General features: G+C 43.5%; 1 protein-coding gene across 1 annotated transcript; it reads right to left on the reverse strand.

The window, feature by feature from the left end:
* Positions 1–1,364: 1,364 nt before the first annotated feature.
* Positions 1,365–24,257, reverse strand: XPC (XPC complex subunit, DNA damage recognition and repair factor). Its single transcript, XM_063121391.1, has 16 exons — positions 24,080–24,257; positions 21,444–21,648; positions 19,851–19,975; positions 18,775–18,889; positions 17,783–17,867; positions 16,045–16,202; positions 15,401–15,518; positions 14,571–14,660; positions 12,021–12,953; positions 9,642–9,802; positions 8,447–8,528; positions 7,565–7,699; positions 6,922–7,091; positions 5,322–5,415; positions 4,378–4,467; positions 1,365–2,879 (listed from the first exon to the last, which is right to left on the reverse strand). The coding sequence occupies exons 1-16, from the start codon at positions 24,183–24,185 to the stop codon at positions 2,646–2,648; spliced, it is 2,901 nt and encodes a 966-aa protein (XP_062977461.1). The 5' UTR covers positions 24,186–24,257; the 3' UTR covers positions 1,365–2,645.
* Between the last annotated feature and the right edge of the window lie 1,741 nt (positions 24,258–25,998).

Raw genomic sequence — 25,998 nt, forward strand, 5'->3', positions numbered from 1 at the left:
ATGGATGCACCAAGAGATATGTCCTATGCCTAGGATAAGTTAAAAACTAGATGGAAAGAACAAGACCTCTGTAGTAAATTTCACATCCATGGAAGACTGACAATGTGCTCTTTAAGATGAGGGGGTGCTAAAAAATGAAAGACTCCCCCCCCCCACAAACCTATTTGTGATATTATTTTGACATGTTCCTTAAGCAACAATGCTTTACAAATCAGGCTTTGTTTTAAAAGTCTGCATTCTTGAAACAACTCTCCTCTACAGTTCTAGCATTTATTGCAAAGAACAGCTTAAGGCTGGGGTAGGCAAACTTTAGCTTCCAGGATCATTTTTTTTAAAGTATACCAGTAAGGTCCTCCAACTGTGAGTCAGATGCAAAATAGTGGCTCATGTCTGATCATATATCTAGTAGAATTAAGGAACGGGGTGCCTCGGAGCACATGGCTCAGACTAAAAAAATGTTTAACAGAACTGAGCTTGCACATAAATATCCACTTCTGCTTTCCACCCAAGCTTCATTTCAGCAGCCTATTTAGAGTAAGGGGTGGGGGTGGGTTCTTTTTATTGTTGCTATTAAACAACTGGGAGTCTGAAACCCTTACTGAGCTATTGCAAATTACTCTGGGGATCTACTACTAGACTGTGGATTATTTTGCTGAAATAATCCACACAAAGCCAATGACATGCGGAGTGGGCTATTTAAACCACTGATGGTTGTGTCATGTGGAGGGCACTGTTGGCTATTTTCATCAGCTACAGAGTCACTAGGCAAGACCAGTCAAAGTAAGTGGCTGCTGCTCTACTCAAGTTGTCAGAAATCTATTTTTGGCAGCAAGGGATAGAAGCGGGAGAACAGAGAGGAGTACGGAGGTCGGGGGACGAGTTAGTCAATACACTGTCGATTAATAATACACTCACGGTTAGTTGCTTATAACCATCTCATGGTTCGTTACTTTTCTGATCATGTGGGGAGTACCCACAAAATAAGCAACTTTGAGTTGAATATTAACCCACTGTTGATTGTTGTGGTGTCCAAATGCAGCCAAAGAGTCATGTGTTCATTCATGCCCCTCTATAGGCACAGGAGGCTTCTGGCATTTCTTGTGCTGCATCAGGGTGCTTTATCAAGGGTGTGGGGACTAGAAGAGATTACCTTAAAAAGCACTCCCTTTGTGGCCCTCTGGAATCAACCCACAACTTAAGCTACTCATAATGTTGAGAATCTGGAGACAGTAATGTAATCTGAATTGAACTATGATGAACTCCAAAGAAGTGTGAATCAGGCACCTGTCGCATGCATCCACCAATGATAACCTATGGAAAAGGATGAAGACTCTTGTATAAGATAGATCTTATTAAAGCTTTTATTTTTGCCAAGAGCTTAATATAAAAATATTTTTTTCCTGAACATATTTACAATACTAAAGTTAGCTCTAGTCAGGTCAAATGTAGGGAAAAGAGTTGTTTTTAAATCAATACAGATCTAGGCCAATAAAAAGAGGTAATGTTTAAAAATTCTTGTGTAAAACAGCTGGCATAGTTAACATCTTTTTCATGGGGGAAAACTGTACAAATCAAAGCACACTGAATAGCACAATATGCAAACAATGATAATGAAGTCTGTAATGGCACACTTCAAGCATGAATTCTTTTCCCCCCTTGTAAGACCCATTTAGATTACATTAACTTGCATCATAAAAAACAGGGACCACAGAAACTTCTCTTCAGTGCTCACTATGTAAAAATCAATGGGGATACAGAAGGGGTGGGAGTGGGGAATCAAAGCCCAAAAAACCCCTAACACATTCTTGAAAAGTCTTCCTCCCCAAAGGTCCTATGATACCAGCAAGAATGTTCACATTTGTCTCTCTTGCACAAGCTCCGCTGAAATGAATGGTAGTTGTGCAAGGCCATACGCCCTGCTCTTGCACAGTTCCCATTTATGGTGCTTGGGCAGGACAGCTTCCCGGTGGATTGCACCCTAAATGCGGACAACATTTCCTATAGCCAATAAGGATTCTAACTTACTTACAAGCAAAGAGCACGGCTTCACTACCTTCAGGATAATAATGACACACTTGGGACCTTTCTGTATCAAACAAGTAAATTGTTTTTGAACAAACAGAAGCTAGAGACAAAAACAGGAAAGGGCAGTGAAAGGATACCACTAACAAAGGGTGATGCAACTGAGGAATTATAAGGATGTCCAAGAGAAAATTAAGTCCACAAGAAGATGTCTCAAAATTTAACAGATCTGTTCGTCGTAATTCCACACGGCTTTAAAAGAGGAAGGCCCAAAGCTCTTTAAAAAAGATGAGAGTAAGACGTGGCTAACTGAGCTCTTAAAAAGAATTCAAGAAGATTCACACGTCAATCTGCATAACCTGATACTGTGTAATGGAGTAAGGTACATTTTATGGCCTAGATTTGTAGAGGTCCTCATTAGCTCTGTGATTTATTCCCATAAGGAGTACTTTTGCATATAATTAAACAATGCTCTCTTTATAGAATGCTTCAAAACCAAGTTTCCAACTTGCAGAAAATATACATAAAATATTTCCTAAGCTTGAAAGTATTTACAAATTGGTCTGAAAGAAGCTCAAAGTGCCTTTTTTTGCTTGGCAAAATTTCAGCACAAACTCTTCTCATCACAGCTTCTCAAATGGGAACAAGTGCTTTTCTTCTCCTTTCTTTTCCCTCTTGCTCTTTCTGGTTCTTTTTTCTCCCTTACTCTGTTCCTCCACTTGCCGGTTTTGGGGCCAAGAAGCAGTCACATCCCCAGCAGGTGTCTCTGGACTTGGTCCTTTATCATCATCATCATCGGAGGAGGAGGAGGAGGAGAACCCAGCCAATTTTTCCACCATGGCTCCTGCTGCCTCATTCTGGAAGAGAAAGGAATGAAATATTAAACTGAAGTTGTGTTAAACTGCCTTCAAAGTAAGAGGACTCTGCAAGAACACCAGAAACATAAAGAATTTTCCACTGGCTGTGCAAATCTGCACAGACCGATTTCCAACATTGACATGGCAATCTTTGACAATTCTACTGCATCCACAAGAAAGTGGAATAACCAGAATAAAAGGCAAATGTTTTCAAGGCTTTTTGCCACTACCATAACTTTAGGCAAGATGCTGGGTGTAAAAGAGAATGCTTTCTCTATAATGTTTTGGCCCATGGGAACCTACCTCCTGAAGTAGGACACCATGCCTCTTTAAAAAACAAACAAACCAGCCTCTTGTTACCCCTCCCACTTAACCTAGAGGAGCCACTATAAGTTCTGAAGTTATTAAACAATAAAATACACATATTTATTGCCCACTATCACCATTCCCAAATCACAATTCCCATCACTCCTTTTTTATTTATTTATTTATATCCCATCATTTTCCCTCCTTAACGATTGATTCCAAGGTAGCATACAGAATCCTCTTCCTCTCCATTTTATCCTGACAACAACGACCCTGTGAGGTAGTTTGGGCTGAGAGTCTGTGATTGGCCCAAAGTCACCCAGTGAGCTTCCATGGCCAAGTGGGGACTAGAACCCAAATCTCCTGACTCCCAGTCCAACACTCTAGCCACTACACCACACTGGCTCTCCTTATGGCAACTCGGTGGTACCTAAAGACTCCCCAAATAATGGGTGTATGTATGAAAGAAAGAGAGAGAGAGAAATAGTTTATATCTTGCCATTTCTGAAGTTCAGGAGAACTGATTCCCCTCTAACCAGCCTGTAACTACATTAATGTTTCTTTGCTCTCTTTTAAAACTTTTTTACACAATTTATGGCTATTTTAGACAAGCGGTCTTCAACATTTTGATGTGAGCTGCTGCCAAATCATTCTGTAATCCTGACAGCAAGATCACGACACAAACTGCAATTCTACATTTGTCTACTCAGTCAAATGTAAGATTGCAGTAAAGCTACTCAGTAAGCTTTACTGAATTCAATGGGGCTTACTCCTACATCCATGTGTCCAGGACTGCGGTCAAAAGCAATCAGTTTTATACCCTTGAAACAATAAAGAGTAAAGGCCTTTCAGTGCAGGCTTTTCACAGTTGTTGAAATGTATAAGGGATAGTTGTGAGCACACACAGAGAGATTTATGGGGAAGGACTGTACTTTTTAAAAAACTGGAGTGAAGATACAAGCACAATAGTCTATACAGTACATACACATTAAGTTGCATCCAATGTTAGTTGAACTTAAGTGCCATTTGTTTCAGTGAGTCTACTCTAAGCAGTACTAACTTTGGATACAACCCAATACTCTTTTTCTCCAGAACCAGAATGTCTTCTCCCCAATATCCACATTGCCCTGGATAATCTCAGCATTAACATTCTTACAGCAGTAAAAATAAAGGCGCGCCAATCTTCTGTTACCTTAGTAGAGTAGCGTTGCTTCAGTCTCTCTTTGATCAGAAGTCCTTTCACCATCAATTTCCAGTTCCCCAGCACTCTCTTCTCTCGCTTCTGTTTTTAAAATTCAATCAGAATTTTAGAGAAGGGCACACACACACAAACAAAAAAAGAAGTGGTTGGCTTCACATTTTACAAAAGAATGGCACGTCATCGAGAGAATTCCATCAAGACAGACAGAAGTGAGGGGATATTAGAACTTATAAAATCCACGCTCAAGTCAGGGCTTTGTAGAGATTGTTTAGCTTGGGCATACGAGAAGCAGAAAACCTTTGGGAATACAACACAGGGCTTAAATTAGGATGTTTTTAACCATGCAGAGTATGTTTTAATTCAGTTTTATGTATTTTATATTTACTGTTGTTCCCCGCCTCGATCAAAATGGAGAGGAGGGTAAGAAATATTATTATTATTATTATTATTATTATTATTATTATTATTATTATTATTAATGATTAAATTTGAAAAACAGGATTTCAGTTGCCTATGCAGAGCATTTCCTGACATAAAAGTTCACAGGGCAGTGTGGGAACATAGGCAGCAGCCTTATACTGAGTCAGACCCAGGGTCCATCTAGCCCAGTACTGTCAACACTGACTGGCAGCAGCTCTCCAGGGTTGCAGGCAGGATTCCTTTCCTTGCCCTACCTGGAGAAGCCGGGCATCGAACCTGGGACCTCCTGCATGCAGAGCACATGCTCTGTCATACTGAGCTATGGCCACTCCAACGGCACACTGGCTGACAGTCTGGGAAGACAGAAATGGGTAAGAAGTGCTACCGGAAACTGCAAAAATATTCACTACTCACCAGCTCTCATTTAAATTAGATGTTTAATTAGCTCGTTCTTGATGCCCACTTCTAGCAATACCAAGTCAATTCCCCTCTCCCCACCACAAAGGGATTCTCACCTCCTTTTCTTTCTTTTCCCTCTCTGCTTCTTCGTTTTCCCAGGCAGCAACAAGCACCTCTCTGTACTCTTCACAGATTACGTAACCTTCAGTGCTAGTAAGAAAATCACAACAGCTTGTCACTTATGCACTGAACCAGGAGTTTTATCTGATTGAGCAGGCCATCCAACACAGCCAGAGGGCACCGGGTTGGGGGAGGCTGTGATCAAGGTAGACAAATATTAATCCGGATGCTGTTTGCGTGTTTATGCCAATAGGGTAGATAGAAGCGTTTTCAAAGAACTTTAGGAAACTGGATTGAAAATATCGGGTATCCCATGAGTGGGCTGAAAGATGGGGATATAAATATTTGAATTAATTGCATCAGTTTCACCTATGAAGAAGGAGTCTTTACTGATTTAGTTTGATCAACTTCCAACTGCCTGAATGCCATGGATGCAAGTGGAAAAAACACAGCAGCTTGAACTGCTTTTGTCCACCGCTGGAAAGGTTGTAGGAAGGGGAGCATTTAGAACCAGGATGGGGAACCTCTGGCCCATGGAGGTTCCCCACCAACCCGCAAAGGCTTGGGATCTCTGCAGGCCCCACTCCACCCACCCCACCTGCCCCCTGGTCTGGAAGCTACAGACAGCTTGGGGAGGGGGCATGGAGTGGAATCTCCTTGTTACCTTTGATCTGTGATAATCCCTCTGATCCCTGTTTTAAATGTTTCTGTCCCTACCACAAACATCATTAAAATGAGAGAAGAGAGGCAGGGAAATAAAGGTTTAATTGAAAGAGGTCTATGTTTGTTCCGAAAGTTAAATTTCAGGACAGGATCCAGTCAAATAATTTATTGGGAATTTTGTAGGCTGCAATATGTTTATATATGTTTGGAATATTGGGAAGATGTATAAAAAATGAAAGACAAATAAGACTGGTATAGTTTTATGAAATGCAGATATTATGAAGATTGAAATAGAATTTAAAAATGGGGTAGGGGGCAAATGTTTAGCAATGATGCTGTTTTGAACATGGCAAAGTGACAGCTAAATCTCAGCCTACACCACCCTCTGACCTGATTTGTTATGGTGGCAATTCCTGGGTTAAAAAAGTCCAGGAATTATGGGGATGAGTGGAGAATGCAAGCTGTGTTCTTGCATTTACAGTTTTAATTAACAAGCCAGGAAGACTGGGTTGTTTCATGGTGTGCATACCCAAAACTCTGGGTTGTTTATAGGCTAAACCACCCAAAAGTTAACCCAAAAATTGCCCAATGTTTGTTGTTGGGTTATCTCTAAGTTATATAACCAACAAACAATCCAGAGTTTCTGGATTCGCACAATGTGAAACAACTCAGGAATGGCACATTCTTGGTTGTTAATTAAAAGCAGAAATGGTGAATACACAGTTTGCATACTCCATTCGTCCCCACAATTCATGGGCTAAACAAGCCAGGAATTGCCGCCATGACATGCAAACCAGGTCTTGTGATTATTGAGTAGCCACATATGAGAGAAATATCCAAGACACATTCCCCACTGACAGAACAAATATGAGGCACCACCAATGAGGACTATCACATGCCCTAGTAAAGCCAAACAGCAGGATTGTGACATACACTGGGTGTGAATAACCACCATGAAAATCAAATCCCGTAACAGCTGGAACACAGTCAATATCCAATTTACGTGCCACTCTATGAAGGTTAGGAAGCTTTAGTTGCACACAGCCTATTGGTAACATGCTGGGTTGGAAGAGATACACGTTCCCAAATTCATTCCGGGGAACCTGAAAGCAAGAAAAGAAGGAAGAAAAACAAATGTTTTATGCTAATGTTTTAAAGCAGAAATTTGCTCTTACTGAGATAACAAGTGCACAAGTGGAGCTACTTAAAATGATGCATAGTAGAAGGAATTATGTTGAAAGTATGAAAATCTATGCTGTATATTTACAGGAAAGCAGAGAGAAGGAATAAATGGTAAATTCTCTCAATGGAGGGAAGTAAATAGTGGGGTCCCACAGGACTCTACATTGGGACCAATGCTTTTCAACTTGTTCATAAATGATCTGGAATTAGGAGTGAGCAGTGAAGTGGCCAAGTTTGCCGATGACTCCAAATTATTTAGGGTGGTGGGGGGGAAAAGTGATAGTGACGAGATCCAAAAGGATCTCTCCAAACTGGGAAAATGGACATCCTAATGGTAAATGCAATTGCAAGGGTGAAGTGATGCACTTTGGGGCAGAAAGCCCGACCAGCTTACCCTTCCATCCACGGCCACTGGGGGCTGATACTCCTCTGTCTGCCAGAAGCCAAAGAGCGGCAAGTCCTTTTTGTCCCGGTTTGCGGGTTCTGCCATTCGGGCTTTCCTTGCTTGATTGGAGAAACCTCTGACCATCTGTGCAAACACAGCAGAGTCCAATATCCAGATCCCCTTCCCGCTTCTTGCTTGTAACATTCAAAGCGGTGACCCGCACACATCTCCCTCGTGGTGAAACACATGAGAGCTGGCTGTGCGCCCGCAGCTTGCGGATCTCACAAGGAGGAAGGAGAACCCTTTGTCCCTTCTGATGTCACACTGGACGCGTGGAAGAGGACACGCAAGTCACTCCTGCATTGCCTCTCAGCAACATGCAAGGCCACCGTCAGAATGCTCGGCTACAAAGCGACTGCATCATAGTAAGTGAACTGCCCAGAGAGCTCCGGCTATTGGGCGGTATAAAAATGTAATAAATAAATAAATAATAAATAAATAAATAAATAAGTTGCAGTGATGGTCCATTGGCTTAGTGCTACTTGCCCTGAACGGGAGTAGCTCCTGAACGCAGCTCTCCCAAGCACAGGTCTTTCCCAAGCTAGTTACCCTACCTTTAGCTTAAACAGGATATGAATGAGATCAAGCCACTAGTCTTGATGGCTAAGTGATCCCTCCAGGATCACAGACAGAAACAACAGTGGGAGAGGGTTAATGCCCTCACCCCATTTGGGGGCTTCCCAGAGGCATCTGGCTGGCCATGGATGCTGGAACTGATGGACCTTTGGTCAGATACAGCAGGGCCCTTCTTACGTTCCTTAGCTCATGAGCATCTCTGGCTATTGAGCTACAGACCACGAAGCCCCCTGACGACAGGTGCGATCGCCTTACCTTATAGGGCACTTCTCCAATCCGCACCACTCGGGCTTGCTTCAGCCAGGTATCCTTGGAGTGCAGTGTGTGGATACAATCTCTGAAAGAGCCCAAATCACCCTTGAAAATATATTCTCAGTGTGACTAACATACCCATCAACTTTGGCTACTATCATGTCATATTTGCAGTGGAGGGGGAGGGGGGATGATGCACTTGGCACTTAAAAAATAAGCATCAAAACTCTGTGGCATAGCAAGCAGAACTCTGTGAGCAAATTTGATTTGATGCTGAATAGTTTATTCCACTTCTACTATCCAAGGGGCTGCATAGAGTACTATCCTCCAACCAACAGACATTATTCTGGGATTTCAAGTCAATCTTCGCAGTCATAAGGGCTTAAACCCTGCTTGTTTTTAAAGGAAAAGACAGCCTAGATACTCAGGATGCTGAATTCAGTCCTCAAAAACAAATCCCGCCCTTTTCCTGTGCTTTCAAGAAAACCTACAGCCCTGATGATTATTTTAACTAACACAAAAACCTTTGGAGCTCAGGTTCTGGTGTTGGGGCTGGCTAGTGCTTTGCCTGCCAGCCACCAAAATGGCCATCCCCAACCTTCCCTTACGGAGGTGGAGATCCTATTGGCGGAGGATGGCCAACGCCCCCAGGGAATCTTGGCCAACTGCCATCAAAATAGCCAGTGTCTTTGGGTGGCAGAAGGCCGAGGTGCTCAGAGCCCCAAAACCCCCAGCCCCAACCTCTCCCTCTCTCTAGCCTGGAGAGAGGGAAGCAGGGAAGTTCTGTCTCCACTGCCTGAGACCCGCAAACTTGGTTGGGATAATCCTCACCCACTTCCCAACTCCAAGCTATGCAAGAAGGCGAGATGACCCTCGCCAGAGGTCGATGGAGCATCCACTGTTGCGAGCAGAAATGTGGAAGGCAATATCAGGGCCAAGTTCCATATGTGGGTGCATTATTCAAGCAAGCGAGGGCCTGCAATGCTGCCCCAACAGTGTATCCAGCGTAAAGCCTTTCCCCAACCAGGTGCCCCCCCCATTGCCAGATGTGTTGGACTACATTGGTTTACCGTTGGACTGCATTTTTTTTACCGTTTTCCAAAGGTACTTGTGTAATGGGGAATCTACTATCTGATCACAAAACAGCGTGCCAGATAAAGCCACATTTCATGGCATACACACCTGAGGGATGCCTCACCTGGAGTACACGGCCTCCCCTCGGCAATATCCTAGGATAGCAGCCGTCTCAGGGTAGATGGCTTCATATTTAAGGAGATGCCTCTTCAAGCCATAAAGCGGGTGGTTCTTGTACTCTCCGATGGCTTTCGGCAGAGGCTGATCTTGAAGCTTCACTTGAAACTGGGGATCAAGCCATTTGTGATAGACTTTAAGAGTTTATACTACCTACACACGGACGCACACACGAATGTACATATATTCTTCAATTCTTGGAAGTCTAGATTAAAAGCAATAGCCGGGCCAACTTCCGTATGCATATTCATTTCTCAATCAAGCAAAGGCCTGCATCACTGCTCTAACCAGTAGTGTAGTGGTAAATTTTGAAATGCAGATGCTCCTCGTGACAGTCCCTGTAGCCACGCCCCCAAGGGGAGGTAAAAAACGCAGGCAGCTGTGTTGGTCCCAATCAACACACCATTTCTAGCAATTTTCATCTCCACCAGGAGCAGGGCCTTTTGAAAATCTCATCGATCTTAATTGTCCATTCAAGACCAAGACACCCGAAAATATTTTGTGCTATGACAGGGATGACTCGCAAATATATGTGGTTGTTGTGAAGATTGCAGCTTAGCTCAAAAGGAATTTGGAAGTCCGAGAGGGGTGGCAGACGACCTCATCGTCCCTGCTGATCTAAAAGCCCTGGCGCTTCGACCCTACAAATGGCTCTACAGCACTGGCTGTATCACCACAGACAGAGCGTCTCTGTCAATGGAGACCACTGCCTCAGGCACCTGACACATTCAGCTGTGGCTCAGTTCAGACAACACATTTCTCAACAATGGTTTTAGAAATCCATGGTGGAGTTGTTACACCACCACTGAGAAATGTGTTGTCTGGAGAGAAAACTCTACCCTAGTGGAGTTTTTTTTAGAAAACACTCCATGCTGAATATCCACGCTGTGCAGAGGAGAGTTCCTACACAACTGCTGTGTTCCATGTTGTCTGGAGGGCTCAGTGGAGTTTCTTGCTGCATTGAGTTGACTTTTCCCACTGGCTACAGAGTTCTCTGGCAAGAGCAGTGAAAGGAGAGAGTGCCGCTCTAGGAGAGCCGCGAGGATTGTTTTTTCTCAGCAATGGCTGATGGGATAGCATTGGGAGGACTGGGGGAGGAGAGAGGGAGGAGGAACTGTCAATCAAATATTGCATTGAGTTTTACTCTACTCCATGGTAGCCCACATTCACATAACGGTGGAGTTCAAACATGTTGTGTGGTAAGTACCTCCCAAAAACTCCACCACTGAGTAGAATTTTCACACTGCATAGAGAAAAGTGTTGTGTGAACTGAGCCTATGAATCATTGAATGTGAAAAAAACAAGTGCGGAAACCTAAGCAATCTACGTGCATGTGAGAACCAGCTCTCAGGCACTTGCTCAGAAAACAGAAGAAAGATGTCCTTCTCATCAGAGCCTCATGCGAACCAGTTTTCCAGTTCAGGGCTCAGTCAGATAAGTGGCTTCTTTGAGCACTCTCCTCCTGGTCAGTGTTACTTTGATTGTACAGAGATATACCAGCATCTCTCTGCCTCGCTGTATCAAATTCTATCAACAGCTATCTCAACAGCATCTCTCAAATATAAATTCTGTGGATTGTTTTCCCCGTAACACTAGAGCAGCCTTCACCCACCTGCTGCCTCCCCAGGTGTTCTGTACTACAACATTAACCCCCGGCCAGCATTTCTCTGGTAGACAGCCGATGATGATGATGATGATGATGATGATGGCACTATTATAAAACTGCTCGGAAAAACCCTTCTGACACAAACACTCTTGAATCCCTTCTGCTTACCTCCTGTGGTGTACTGGAAGCTAAATGGCAGCCTCCTAACTAAGAATGTCGACATAAACCTCAGTACAAGGCTTTTGGGGTTTTAAATTACCATTCTAGCACTAAATTTCTATTAGACACACACACACACACACACACACACACACACACTGTGGAAGTTGACTGTAGGCTGCCAACTGCCTGCCCTTATTCTTCTCTTCCCCCCTCCTGTTCCTCTCTAAGACTAAGCTCAGGCCATGTAGAGAAACCCATTCAGCAAAAATGCAGAGTATACTTTACTCATAGAAAAACAGGTAGGGGTGTGCGTATGTGGAGAGAGGGAGAGGTTTTCAAATTGTTGTACACCATCTTGATGGTGTACAACAGATTCAGCGGTATATAAATGTGAACAATAAAGAAGATATCTATTTCCACACACACAAATATACATTTCCCTACATTTACACAACCTCATAATCCAAAACTATCAGAACAGAGTGGAGGAGTACTGAGCCAATCCGAACCTAGTTTTGGTCATGGGGAAAAAAGACCACCTGGTTCCATTCTATTTACCTCTCTTTCTTCTTTTCTCTCTCGTTCCACAAAAGAGCTCCTGTACGGCTCCAAAGTGTCCTCCCACCACTGGGCATCCACGCGGCATTTCCTCGTCAAAGTCATCCAGGCCGGGTCGTATCTTTGCGTTACATCCTTCAAGCACCCGTCGTTGTCAATGCCGACGACGTAGCTCACGGGCTTTGTGGCCGATTTGAAACACAGGAGTGGCTGACCCACAGTGCCATGGACACAGTCCACGCATACCCACCGATCTTCCCGTTCAAGAAAAACCTCCACCCACTGGTCTGTGCCTTTCAGTTTAACTGCCCCCTGCTCCCCTTCATCATCATCATCGCTAGAAATTATTTTGTTCCTTTTCTTTGATGGGTTGGAAGAACTTCGGTTGGTGTTTTTCTCCAGTGAACCGCCAACTACCTCCAATTTATTCATCAACAATGAAGGCGCAGATTTCCTCCTGTTGTTAACAGCTACTTTTGCTCGAGGGGTTCCTAGGAATGACCTCCGCTTCCTACTGGGAGCTTCAAATTCTTCATCAGAGTTATTACTATCATCCTCATCTTCCTCCGAAGCACGGAATTCAGAATCGCTGCCTTCGTCACTCCCACTCTCCTCTTTATATGACACTTTTGAGGCCACCTTTCGTTGGCGGTCATTTTTGGGCCTCCCCAACCCTCCCTTTTCCCTCAGGTGGCTCTCACCATTGCCAGATTCCTTTTCTTTCTGGGATTTAGTTATCATCTTTTTAGCTCCAGGGGGCTTTGATTTCTTCTCAGCTTCCTGGCTCCTTGACAGAACCTTCTCTTGGTCTGCCTCTTGCTTCGTCTTCCGTGGCCCTGTGCATTTTTTGGACACAACCTTAGGCCTTTTGGCAGAGCCACCCAATTCCTCAGAAACTGCACTGACAGAACGCTTCTTTGAGGAGGGCTTTCCCTGAAATACACAAGCAAGAGGACCGTGGATTTCCACGGGATAAAGCAACGGCGACCAACGGTGGCCCAAGACACCTTGTTGCCTGAAGCAGAGCAGCAAATGGTGCCACCTCCACCCCACAAGTCAAGACGTATAGCACCCAAATCCAACCAGATTATCCTGGCACCAGAAGTAGAAAACCTACAGACACCTCTCCTTTTTCCTGGCAATAAAAATACAGCAATAATAAATTAATGACTAACAAACGTCTGTCTTTTCACAATGCCAAAGAATTGCTGCCTGAGGTGGACGCATCACTCTGGCAGGGCCAGCCCTGCACCAAGGCAAAAACTCCCCTGCTCCATTGGATTCAATCTCAACCGGCTGGATGGCGAAAGAGAAAGCACTGCTATGCTCTGAATTTGCTGTTCTGTACATCCACCATTTGGAAGAGCCCATAGCCCCAAATGTACTATAGTGCACACATGGAGATGCTAGGCCTGTAGACTTTGCCATTCACCTCAGGGAAGGAGGCAGTTTTGTCAGCAAATCTCTGCGCAGAACTCCGTCCTCCACTATCTGTTGTGAGCAAACCATCAGACTCTCCCAGACTAGAAGGGACTGTGAAATCAGGATACGTTTACAATCCTCTCTAGTCCATAAGGACTAGAAACTTGCTTTTTTCAAAAGAAAAAAGAAAATTAAAACTAAAATTCTCCTAATGCCACACCAGTTGCAGATAGCAAATCCTATTCAGAATAATAGCTCTGCCTGTCCCTACCTCGTGATCTCCAGTCAGGTCCCCTTACCCCAGAGGTGGGCAACTTGCAGCCCTACATATGTTTTGGCCTACAACTCGCATCAGCCCTAGCTAGCAAGTTACCCTAGCTTACACCATCTATTGCTCATGCATAGACGACAGGCCCCAAACCACATCCTGACCAAAAATTCTAAATTCTGCAAACACTCAAGTCAAATATGCAAACTCTGAAATATTTTGGAGAAGTCACTGCAAATGCAATTCTCCCTCACTCAACCCACCCCCCTACCCCGACTTGGGGCAGATAATGGGCTTTCTTGGTGGAGAACCTGATAGCCTATCCTATGCCATGGTCAGGATAGATCACAGCAGTTTCAGTAAAAAAATGTTAGGTGGATGACCATTCCCAGGAGTCTCAGCGTTTTTCTGCTTTTGATGGTTTAAAATTTTTGTATATTTGTTTTTAGTGTCCACTGTTTTTACCTTTTGTAAACCGCCCAGAGAGCTTCAGCTATGGGGTGGTATATAAATGTAATAATAAATAAATAAATAAAATAAATCTGAGGCTGTAATCTTAAACCTAGTTATCTGGAGGTCAGAACCCCTGAACTCATGTGAGAGTAAACATGATTAGCAGTGGACTTACGCACAAAGAAGGCCTGGAGAAATAAAGAAAGGGAACCCAAAAATAATAATACAGATTTAAAAAATCTGAACACAGCTGCCAGTCATACTCTCACTACCCACCAGTTTAAGAACCGTTACTTTACAGCACGATTCTATGTACATTTACTCAGAAATAAGTCTCACTGTGTTTACTGGGGCTTCCTCCCAGGAAAGTATGCACAGGAATTGCAACCTTAATGTGTCGTACCTACCTTCCCCACAGACTCTTTCAGAGGAATAGGTTGTAGAGACAACACAAGCCGGCACAGTAGCTGCAACGCTCGCAGAATAAGTAAAAATATCTATTTAAAAAGCAGAAAGACACATTCATATATCTGAAATCAAAGTCACGCAAATAATCTTTTCTCCTTAATTAATTTTTAGCATTTTCCAACCCCATGATTGTTCCATTGTAACTGGTTCCATTGTAATACTGCTCTAACAGTCAGGAAGTTTTTTCCTGATGTCCAGCTGGAATCTGGCTGTTGTTAATTGGCATGTTTCTACACCAAATTAAAATCCGCTATGCTAAACATGCAGCTTTACCATAGGGATATAGAATCTCTTTCGACCTGAAGGCCAAATTCAATTTCAGAGAAGCTTTTGGGGACTGCATTCCCTGGGGTGGGGGTGCAATAGCAAAGGAGGTGGGACCAAAATACCCAAAACTCAGTTTTAGTTTAAAGCCCTTACTGCCAGCAACTAAGCCTTAGGAGAGGCATTTCAACCATTTAGAATAGAAAGAAGAATGCAAACACCAGGAAACTACCCAACAATTGTTTGTCACAGGAAGAGAGGCGGAGTCAAAGGAAAGGAGTGTGGCCATCTGGGGGACCTCAGAGGACTGCACAGGGATTCCAGGCAGGCTGGATATGGCCCCTGAGTCTGAAATTCAACAGCCTTGGTTTAACATGAAGACTTCCACAAATGCCACTTGAAAAATCTGAATGCCCCAAATCCTTTATCTCCTTGACATTCCCCACAGCCCGGTTGTTACAACAACAGTGATCTGTCACGTCCTGAAAAGCCTCGTGCCACTTACATGTACCAATTCCTCTTCATCTCGTGCAGCGTAGACAGCAAAGCGCCTCTCAAGCGTAGCCTGCCAACTCTCTTCGTTATCAGACAGCTCAGAGTTGACAGTGAAAGTTGCAACAAACCTTGAAGAACAAAACCACGTTTTAGTTCTCTTGTTTGCCCAGCTGGCATCTTAATAGTTCATCTCCGTCCTCCTGAGGGGAAGAAACTCTACAACTCTTACATTTATTTTAAAGGGATCAATCACTTAATTTTCAGCTGCTGCTGTCATGAAAGCCTTTCTTCACTTGTCGCATATAAAAGTACAATGACAACAACAACAGCAACAACATTTATTTATTATTTTATTATTATTTTTAGATCCTGTCTTTTTTCTTCCAAGGAACCCAAGGTGGAGTACTCTTCTCCATTTATCAACAACCCTGTGAGGTAGGCTGGGTTGAGAGTCTGTGACTGGCCCAAAGTCACCCAGTGAGCTTCCATGGCTGGGTGGAGACCTAAGCTGGACCTCCCAACTCTCAGTACAACACTCTAGCCACTACACCACACTGGCTAATAATAATAATAATAATAATAATAATAATAATAATAATAATAATGATGATAATAATAATGATGATAATAATAATAGAGAAGAGAGACCCTTACCATTTCACAAGATTTGACAGGTACAAGTGGTCTATGCGAGCTGCAGGAACTTTAGTGAAGTGGGTGGGGATGATCGATAGGCCGATAGCTTGGAGATCTGGCTGACTGCAGATCCTGTTTCTATGGAAACCATTTGCTAACAGGCACAGTAAGTGAACCTGTTGGGAAAAGGCAGTGGGTCCCAAGAGAGAAACAGCAATAGCAGTATGTTACGCCTCAGAATGCCCAGCCCAACTCGGACCAAATTCACTCCTCTGAGGGACTCTTTTAACATCTGTGGTTATTTCCCCCGAGACCTGTCATGGCAGCCAAGACACTGAGAACCAGACTGTCAGTTGGTATATTTGTGGACCGGGAGGAGTTTTGAGGGAGAGGCATGTAAACACATTCCTCCCCTTGATGTCTCTCTCATCTGCTTCCAAGAGACAAAGCTGCAAAAGTCATCAGCAGCCTGGTTGAGAGAGGCCTGCCCAGTGAGGGACTCCAAACCAGGAGCCACAATCTGGGGGGCAGATCCAAAGGAAAAAAGGGCTGGATCCACATACCAAAATACCAGCATATTTTCACTTAAAGCTCTTGCTGCTGGCAACCGAGCCTTAGGGGAGACATGATAGCCTTTTATAATGGGGTACGGGTCAGGGGGCGGGGGAGATGGCACGGACCCCAGGAATCCACAAAATGATCAGTGGTTGGGAGGAAAGGGGTGGGGCCCAGGAGAAGTGGGTGGGGCCATCTAGGAAACCACGGAGGGCCAGATTAAGACCCCGGGAAGGCTGGATTTGGCCCACATGCTTAAGGTTCTGCACCTCTGTTCTAAACATTCCTATTGTCTATTTAGTTTTATTTTGAATATACTATAAGCTGCCTTGAGAACTTTGTTTAGTAGGATATAAATATTTCAAAGCAAACAAAGAAATGAAACTGTAGTGACAATAAAACAAGACTGGCAGCTCCTATGTTTAGCAGAACTGGGCCCCACTCTAGTCACCTTCACTTTGTATGGTAAGAACATTGGCAGGTAAGAGCAGGGCCCTGCCTGTGATTGGCCCCAAACAACGGAACGGCCTTCCTGCGTGAAGCTACAGGAAGCTCTTCCTTCTCTGCCTTTTGTAAAGGTTCTATCTGGCATCTGGTTGCAGGTTTAACTGACTGCTCATTTACCAGGTGCAGCGTCTATGGTTTCGTTTTTTGGTGTCCACATCGGTTTGGTTTATTGTTGAATTGCATCACTTCATTAGAATACTACGTTGTGATTTTAATGTGTTTTGGGGGAAGGAAAAGCAGCATATAACTGATTTAAATAAATAAAAATAGTTTAGCCCCATAGGATGAGAGCTATAACAAGAGTCCAAGGAAGTTGTATGCTAGAGGGGAAACGGGTTCTTTCGAGGGATATCATGCGCTAATGTTTCTTAAAGTTCTTTCTACAGCCCCCTTCCCCAGAATGACTCAGGATGTATATAGCTCTAGTAACGATATACTGAATTACTACTTGGAAATTCTTGGATTTCCAATAAATGCCTCGAAGGGTGAGAACTGTTTGATACTGGAACATACTGCTTTTGGAAGTAGTGCGCTCTCCTTTGCTGGAAGGACTTGAAACAGAAGCCGGACAGCCACCTGTGACTCTAAGTGCCAGTATGAGCTAACCAAACAAATGCGAAAGCTTTCGGGAATCCCAATGTTGTCCCTTGAAGTCTCTGCCATCTTCTGACACATTACCATTGAGACATCTTACCTTGTGTGTATCTTCATGAACTTCTTTGTTGAAACGTTTCATCATTCTACGGAGATATGTCTCAAACTCGACCTGCCTTTTCTCTCTGCAAGATGCCCCATACAAAGCAAACTAAGGATGAGTGCTATGCAGCAATGACCTTGGGAGCTACTTTTCTAGATTCTGAGCAGGTCTGAAGCCATGAAACACAAGAGCACACGTGTTACGCTTTCCAAGAGGCTACGTATTCTATGGGCAGTATCCAACAGTGTCATTCCACAAACTCAAATAGCGGAAGTGGAACAGTGCTGAATCCTTCCATTGTGCAACCAGTTGCCCCTTACACTTGTGCAAGTGGTTGCACAAGTGGAATGGGTAACCAGTTTTACACTAGGTTGCGCAAGCATAATGCACAACCACTTGTGCAATTGTGCTTGTGCAAATGTAATTTTAGTTGGATTCTCCTCTTGCCCATAGTTTGGAACCTAAATCTCGCTAGAGCAATGTCATTTGACCTAATGGAACGACACAGCTGGATACTGTCCTGTGTGCTACTGGTTGTGAGAAATTATTTTGTAGTAAATCCTGCCTTTTGACCTAATCTAGGCAGCGAACAAAATAATAGAATGTATCACAAGAAAAGAAGGAAGAAAAACGAATAGCAATAAAAACAAGATGTGGATCCAGCAGCCAAAGACAACAAAAATACAAACTAAATACCAATTAAGTAGCACCAAAAGCTTAAGCAAGCAGGGTTTTTTTTTAACTTGGTGCCTAAAAGTGAACAATGCAGACACCTGATGAATACTGCTGGCGAAGGGTATTCCAAAGTATGGGTGTTCCAATGGAAAATCCCTGCCGACAGCAGCTACCTATCTCAATGTGGAAGGAGGAAGTGCTAGGAGCAAGGCCTCAATGGAAGTTTGTCGATGTCCCTCCATGTGGGGTAGGAAATCCAAAGGGGAAGTTAGCTCATAGTCCTCCAACTACTGAGCCTGCAGGTCTCAACTTACTTTCTCTCTCTTTTCTTTGCTTGTTCTGGGGTCTCAATTTCTATCTCAACGGTTTTGTTAGGCAGCGTCGGCACAGCAATGTCTTCCAGCATCTCAACCTCAGGCTCACGAAGCTCTGGAGATAAAAGTCCAAATCTATTCGGTGTGGTCCAGATAACGTCCAGTGAGATACTGAGCATTTCAGTTCTAACACAGGGCTGTTTCCACTGCTGTTGTTGTTTTAAAAGCATGTTTCTCAAGACCAAAGAATTAAGAGAAGACTCATGGAGCAATCATGTAAGGCTGCTTCACTTGCACAGAGGAGATGTACATTCTCCCAACTGATTGCCAAGACTTCGCCAAACATACATCTTGCCTGTGAAACAGGCAGGCACTGAGCTCTTTATAAATGATGCTTGTATGCCTCTTAGAGCATAGGACATATTGACATAGAGCACATTGACGCAGGTTTTATCATATTGGAAATATAATACTTGCCTGTTTCACACGTAATGATGGTAATTCATGCGTTACTTAACCCACAATTTGATATAGTGCATGCCAGCCATTTGCCATGGCCATTTTGAATATTTGACCCCCAATCAGGTCAATCAGAAGTTGCTACGTGATGTCCGAACCCAGACACTATAGGTCAATCATGGGTTAAAAAAACCCACAGTCAATCTACAATTAGTATTTAAGTTAACTGTGGGCTGTTTAACGATTTATCTATAATTCCATATTTAGATATCATGTAGCAGCCCCCAATTGGCCTTATCAGGGGTTGAATATTCAAAAAGGGTGTGGAATGCACAATGGCAAGTCGTAGGCTAATTAACACATAATTTGCTGCCGTTACATGTGAACAGCCCAAGAATGCAGCCGTCCAATTCTGTTAAAACTCATCCCAACCTCCACATGCTGGCCATAGCAGATCTTCACCAAATGAGCCAATTTTTATCTAGCCATACAAAAGGCAACTGAGTTATAATAAAATAAGTGCATTTAGTATGATAAGATGCCCAAAGAATGATAAATGGATATAACTCACGACAGAGAAGAATGATCTACAAAGCAAAAATGGAAAAATGCATTACCTTCCACATCTTCCCATTCATCCTCGCTTTCAGCATCCTCATCGTCTTCCTCTTCATCTCTCTTTTTGACAATGGATTCTTTTTTTATATTTGTCTCTTTCTTTAGAAGAGTGCTCTGTAAACCACTGAAATCACTGTAAAAAGAAATAATAATATATTACAAGCCTTGGGCTCAAGCATGTATCATGAGCCTTGAAACTATGGGTGCACTTTCCCTCTCCTCCTCCAACGCGTCCATAAGTTTCAAACTGGCTTGTTTCAAACAAACCATACTTAACATTAACCACTAGTCAGCCTGCACAACACAACAAGCTATGTTCAGGCAAAAGCAGAAGGGAAAAGCTTCTGAACTCCTCACGGCTATGCAAGACTAAGCACATTACACTAGACTGTGATTTAGTGTGGCATCTGACAGCAGACAACAGGAGAACAAGGGCATATTTTGGTTTTGGGGCTTTTTCTACAAAGTAGAAGTTTAAGCCTTGATTGCTAAATCTACACCAGTGTGGTGTAGTGGCTAAAGTGTTGGACTGGGAGTCGGGAGATCCGGGTTCTAGTCCCCACTTGGCTATGGAAACCCTCTGGGTGACTTTGGTCCAGTCACAGACTCTCAGCCCAACCCACCTCACAGGGTTGTTGTAAGGATAAAAAGGAGAGAAGGAGGATTACGTACGCCGCCTTGGGTTCCTTGGAGGAAAAAAGGCAGGATATAAATGCAATAATAAATAAAATAAATAATAAATTTCCACTGAGGTTTATACAGAGATCAATGATACAGAAACACCCACAGAATTGGGGCATTGTAGAACCATGTCTGTCTTCCTCAGCCTGAAGAGTATAGGAAACAGAACAGCTCACATCTGCTCTTAAATATCCCATTGGCAAGCCAGTTAAAGTTGGAGTACTGGAACTGAGCTGATTAATTCCCACTGAGTGCTAACCTCAGTTGAACTGGAATCTTCACAAAATTTCCAATGCAACAAAGGGAGGGATTTTTTCCCCTTGCATTACACACGAAGAGGGACGGCACTAGCACAAATCTCAGGATGCTGTAATTTGTCAAGGGTTTGCACAAGCAAATTTGTTCAGATCAAGGATTCCAATAATGCATCAGCATAAATTTTATTTGTGTATAGAGGATAAGGCTAAGAGTAAATTAAGAGGAAGAGAAGCCAACACAAATGCCAGATCCTTCAGTCACTTTCACCTTAAATTCCACCCAAGAGTTTCACATAAGTGGATGTTAGGATTCAGAAGTGGGGGGGGGGGATGGGGACCCAGTTCTCTTTGAAAACTCTATAGGCTGGTTCCCATGTAACAACAAACCAGAATTGCTGTGAATTCTGGTTTGTTATTTACAAGCAGCATGCTCATGCACACATCTTTTCTTCTGCTTGGCTCCTCCTACCAGTGGAAGTTACCACACCAGCAAACAAAAAGCTGAATGTTACATCTGAATTGGGATTCCTGAATTGTTGTTCTCCTAACAAGCCAAACTCTGAAGCCAGCATTTATTTGAATGATTGGGCAGTGTGAATTCACAGCAACCATGGCTTAGCTCTGTATGCAAACAAGGTCTATAAACACACTCACCTGCATTTCCGTCCCTTTTTACAGGACCCTTGACTTTCTACAATGATGTTATTTTCCTCCTTCACAACGGGTTTTGCTCTTTTCTGCCTTGCATTTCTGCAGGGTACCTGAGGCACGTCCCTCTCATGTTCTCTTTCCTTCTTTTTTTCAGGTAAGGCTTTGGGCAAGCTTTTCTTCCTTTGTGGTTTTTTCTCTTCAAAATCATCTGTATCAGATTGGAAACAAGGAACAAGAGTCAACTGTTTGGGAGAAAAGGCATGTTATGATGATGATCTTTTTGAGACAACTTTGTAATATCTTTCTCTCCTTAGCATCAGCATATTATTTTTTTAACCACTGAGTGTTGAGATTAATACTTTAACATTTTTAAACATGGGATCTAATGAAAAATCTTAACAACATTAGAGCCATGCTGGGTCAGACCAATGGGCTGTCTAGTCCAGCAAGTTGGACATGAGTGCAATAGCACTTTTCCACTTGTGTTCCCCAGAAACTGGTGCACATAGGCATAAATGCCTCTGATACTAGAAGCAGCATATAGCCACCAGGACTAGTAGCCAATGTTAGCTTAGAAAAGGCAAGGAACCTCTCGTGCAAGCACTGAGTGATTACTGACTCTTGGAGGGACGCCAGCTTTCGTTGACGTTTTCTTGGCAGGCCTTATAGCGGGGTGGTTTGCCGTTGCCTTCCCCGGCCGTTATTACCTTTCCCCCAGCGAACTGGGTACTCATTTTACCGACCTCGGGAGGATGGAAGGCTGAGTCGACCCGAGCCGGCTGCCTGAAACCAGCTTCCGCTGGGATCAAACTCAGGCCGTGGGGAGAGTTTCAGCTGCAGAAACTGCTGCTTTGCCACTCTGCGCCACACAAGGCTTATCCTCCATGAATTTGTCCAATCCCCCTTTAAAGCCCTCCAAATTGGTAGTCATCATTGTGACCTGGGTTGCAATCTGGTTTAATTAACCATGGTTTGTTAAATTGTGGGTTGTCATTGGGGATGATTGCACGACACGACAGCCCACCATGGGTGATTTAACCCACAATGAGGTTGGGGATGTGCAGGATGCATGTATGAAGGTTAACAACATAATTATGACTACACATGTGCAATTGAAACAACTACATAGTGCTTCCCGGTTGACCCCTGACCCCCTCTAATTTCCCTGTTTCAAATTTTAAATTGTAAGTTTCTTGGGGCAATTCTTATGCCATGCGTACTGCTGATGCTATAAAAATAACAACAACAACAACATGATGATATGTTCAAATAGCATTTAGCCAATCAGGGAATTATACCCTGAAAATGTTTATTCTTCTAGCAGAAGCTACTGCAAATCAACTTAAGTCAGTCCATTCTTTCTCTCTTTGATCAGGTATTTTTTCTCCTTGCCTCTCTTCTTTCCCTGAAACACTTTGTAATCCTCAACATTCATTGGGAACTTTCCTATTTCTAAAAGAGAACACCCTTGTTTATGTAACAGGTTTAACATCTGAAGTATTTAAATGAGGCAAAGAAAGCTACTAGGAGAAACTTCTCGTCATGTGACATCTTGTATAAGCTAACAGATCGTGGAATGTTTCGTTCACAGCTACATTAGTGAACTTTCATAAGTCTTTCACAGGGACATTCATTCATTACAAAAAAGGCAACATTTTAAATAGGAACTTCAATACAGAGCAAAGATAATTTAGCAGGCAATGTAAAACTACACATGTTCAGAGAATTTGTTTTGGGGGTTACTTTTATCAGGGTTGGCAAACTGTTTTGTGTTTAATCTCCGATTCACTATGTTTAATCATCAGATTGTGTTTAATCACCAGACTCAGATTTGTGTTTAATCATCAGATTCATTAAAAACAGATTTTATGTTTAATCATCAGTATCCACAAAAGGTGATGCCTGAAAAAACATGTTTGTCTTTAATGTTCCACAGTTCATTGGTTTTGCTGCAGCAGAATAACACCGCTACTGCTCTAGTTTTGTTTGTTTGGTGTAACATGTAGAAACAATCGCAAAGTATGGAATAGAATGGCTTTGTATGGGAGAGAAGAGAATTGTTAGTTGTGGGTTTCACATGAAGTAAATACACATGGCAGGGGGTTGGGGGGGGGCATAAAACCAGTAAGTCATAGAATCATAGAGTTGGAAGGGGCCTATAAAGCCATCGAGTCCAACCCCCTGCTCAATGCAGCTGGTCCAAGGTCCAGCTGCACCATTGGGGAAAGAGAAATACAGTTTTATATGGAGTTGCATGATGGAATTCTGGCTGGAGAGTGTGAAACGTCACTACATTTTACCTGCTGCAAGAGAGTGGGAGAGAGATTCTTCAGTGGCAATAAAATGAAATTAGTTTGCCAGAGGAAAGATGAGAATTATACTCATTTCGCATTTTCCACACCTAGGGTAAAATTCAATATAACTCTTGCATAGACTTTAAATGAATGGGACTGAAGTTCGACACGAGTAACAACTTCCATTCATTTCAACAGGTCTGTTTTATGTAGGACCTACGTTATATTTTACTCGATTGTTACTCTGGATGGATTTTAAGGACCCGACGAAATTTAGAGTCCCCTCCCCTTCTTATACAACCGCTGGCAAGAGGCTGTGGTTGAGGAGTCTCTTTCTGCACTCACCCTCTCGCTGCTCGTGGGGTTTAGGGCTGGAGGAAGAGGCAGCTCCACCTTTGACTTTCTTACTCGACCCCCGCAACTGCGGGGACCCCTTGCGCTTTTTGACCATGTCGGTTGCTGCCTTCCGCGCAGGGCGCCGTGGTGCGGGACACAAAGGAGATAAAAAGGCACACAGAGGAAGGAAGGCGACCTGAAAACAAAACAACACACACACACACACACACACAAAAACCCCTCTCTCGTTTGGAGGAAAGCGGTTGTCGCGCGCACCGCTTGAGGTGCTAGTCCCTGGTGTGTTTTTCCTCTGCAGGAGGCCCCGCGGCAAGGCAAAAAAGCGAGGCTCGTGGCAGACGGCTTGTGTAGTTCTCCCGGCGCTCCTCCTTTCTTTCGCTGCCTGACGTCCCTTCCGTGCCGGGACTTCGATGCCGGCAGCTGCAGCCTAAAGGAAACAAGACAGCTTCGCTTTGAAGAAAAACAGTCACGGGTTTTGCGGTGGCACCTTAAAGATCTGAAGCCCAACACTATGCATGTTTAGAAAGAGAGAGCCAAAAAGCACCTACAACTTCCAGCATTCCCCAGCCAGCGTTACTGGCTGGGGAATGCTGGGAGTTGTAGGACTTTTTTCAGTGGAGGCTGGTGGCTCCGATTTCGGCGGTACTTGTGAATCCATTCTGTGTTTCAGAGCCAGGCAGAACTCTAAAGGCGCTATCCAAGTGCTGAACCCCATAACTCCTTTAAAGTTCTGGCTGAAACCCAGAATGGATTCACAGCTCACTGAAGTTGAGTTTCAGCTCCACTGCTTTTTTTGTGTCTAAACATGCATAGGATTGCGCCCTTAACACATTTATTACTGCGAAAGCTTTCATGAACCAGAGTTCCCTTCATCAGATGCAGGTGTATATAGAATCACAGAATAGTAGAGTTGGAAGGGGTCTATACGGCCATCGAGTCCAACCCCCTGCAGTGTGTACCACAAACATTGCTTTGTTAGCTTTGCTGTAATTGCAGTCTATAACTTTTTGCACTTCCTTTCCCTCTGGCCTCACTAATTACAGGTTTCCCCATCATGCGTGCATATGCCCTTGTGTGGTTAACGCTCCATGTATCTGATGTAGTGGACTCTAGTCCAGGAAAGCTTATGCCAGAATAAATACATTAGCCTTCAAAGTATCACAAGACTTTATTTTTGCAAAATAAAATGTCAACATTTTAGTGGGGCTGATCCAAATCAAACATATATATATATATCATGGATACATAGCCAAAATCAATGGTATTTTGTGTGGAAATGTGTCCTGATGCATAAAATACTGGCAGATTTTTTTAAAAAATGCTTAGCATAAGTGCCTGTTCCTTCAACAGTGAATTTTCATACGGGCCTACTTATAAGTAAGCCTCATTAAGTTCAATGCGATTTACTCCCAGGTAAGTGAGTATAGGACTGCAGCCTATTTTATGGGGACAAAAGAGCCCTCAACTGGCACCTAAAACTGCAATCCTAAACACATTTTCTAGGGAGTAAGTGCACACAGAGCTCAATGGGACTTCTGAGTAAACATGGCGGCGGGGGGTGGGGGGGTTAAAGCAATTTTTCCAACTGCACAAATGCCCTGTCAAGCCTCCACACACCCACCCAAGCCAAACACATTATTTCTCTTTCACAACTGGACAGATTATCACCAACACTAGTAGCACCTTAAACTTAAAGACAGATTGACAGGGCCATATGGATACCCAGGAAGGACGACAGTCCAAGAGAAGTCACCTACAGCCCCTAATTGAAACCACTGCAACGGATCATCAGTGAACTCCAACCCATCATCAGCACAGACAATTCTCTCACACAAGCCTTGGGAGGCAGAGCAGTCCTGGCCTACAAACAGCCTCCCAACCTGAAGCGGACACAGACAGAGGGGACCAGA

The sequence above is a fragment of the Elgaria multicarinata genome, chromosome 3 (assembly GCF_023053635.1).
Source record: "Elgaria multicarinata webbii isolate HBS135686 ecotype San Diego chromosome 3, rElgMul1.1.pri, whole genome shotgun sequence".
Lineage (NCBI taxonomy): Eukaryota > Metazoa > Chordata > Lepidosauria > Squamata > Anguidae > Elgaria > Elgaria multicarinata.

Bases quoted from the DNA above. Each gene is read 5' to 3' on its own strand.
- XPC (XM_063121391.1), bottom strand. From the start codon at position 24,185: ATGGTCAAAAAGCGCAAGGGGTCCCCGCAGTTGCGGGGGTCGAGTAAG. The intron at 12,954-14,570 runs GTAGGTACGACA...TGTGTATTTCAG, and splicing joins TGAAAGAGTCTGTGGGGAAG to GGAAAGCCCTCCTCAAAGAA. The intron at 2,880-4,377 runs GTAACAGAAGAT...TTTCTCTTCCAG, and splicing joins AGCAACGCTACTCTACTAAG to AATGAGGCAGCAGGAGCCAT.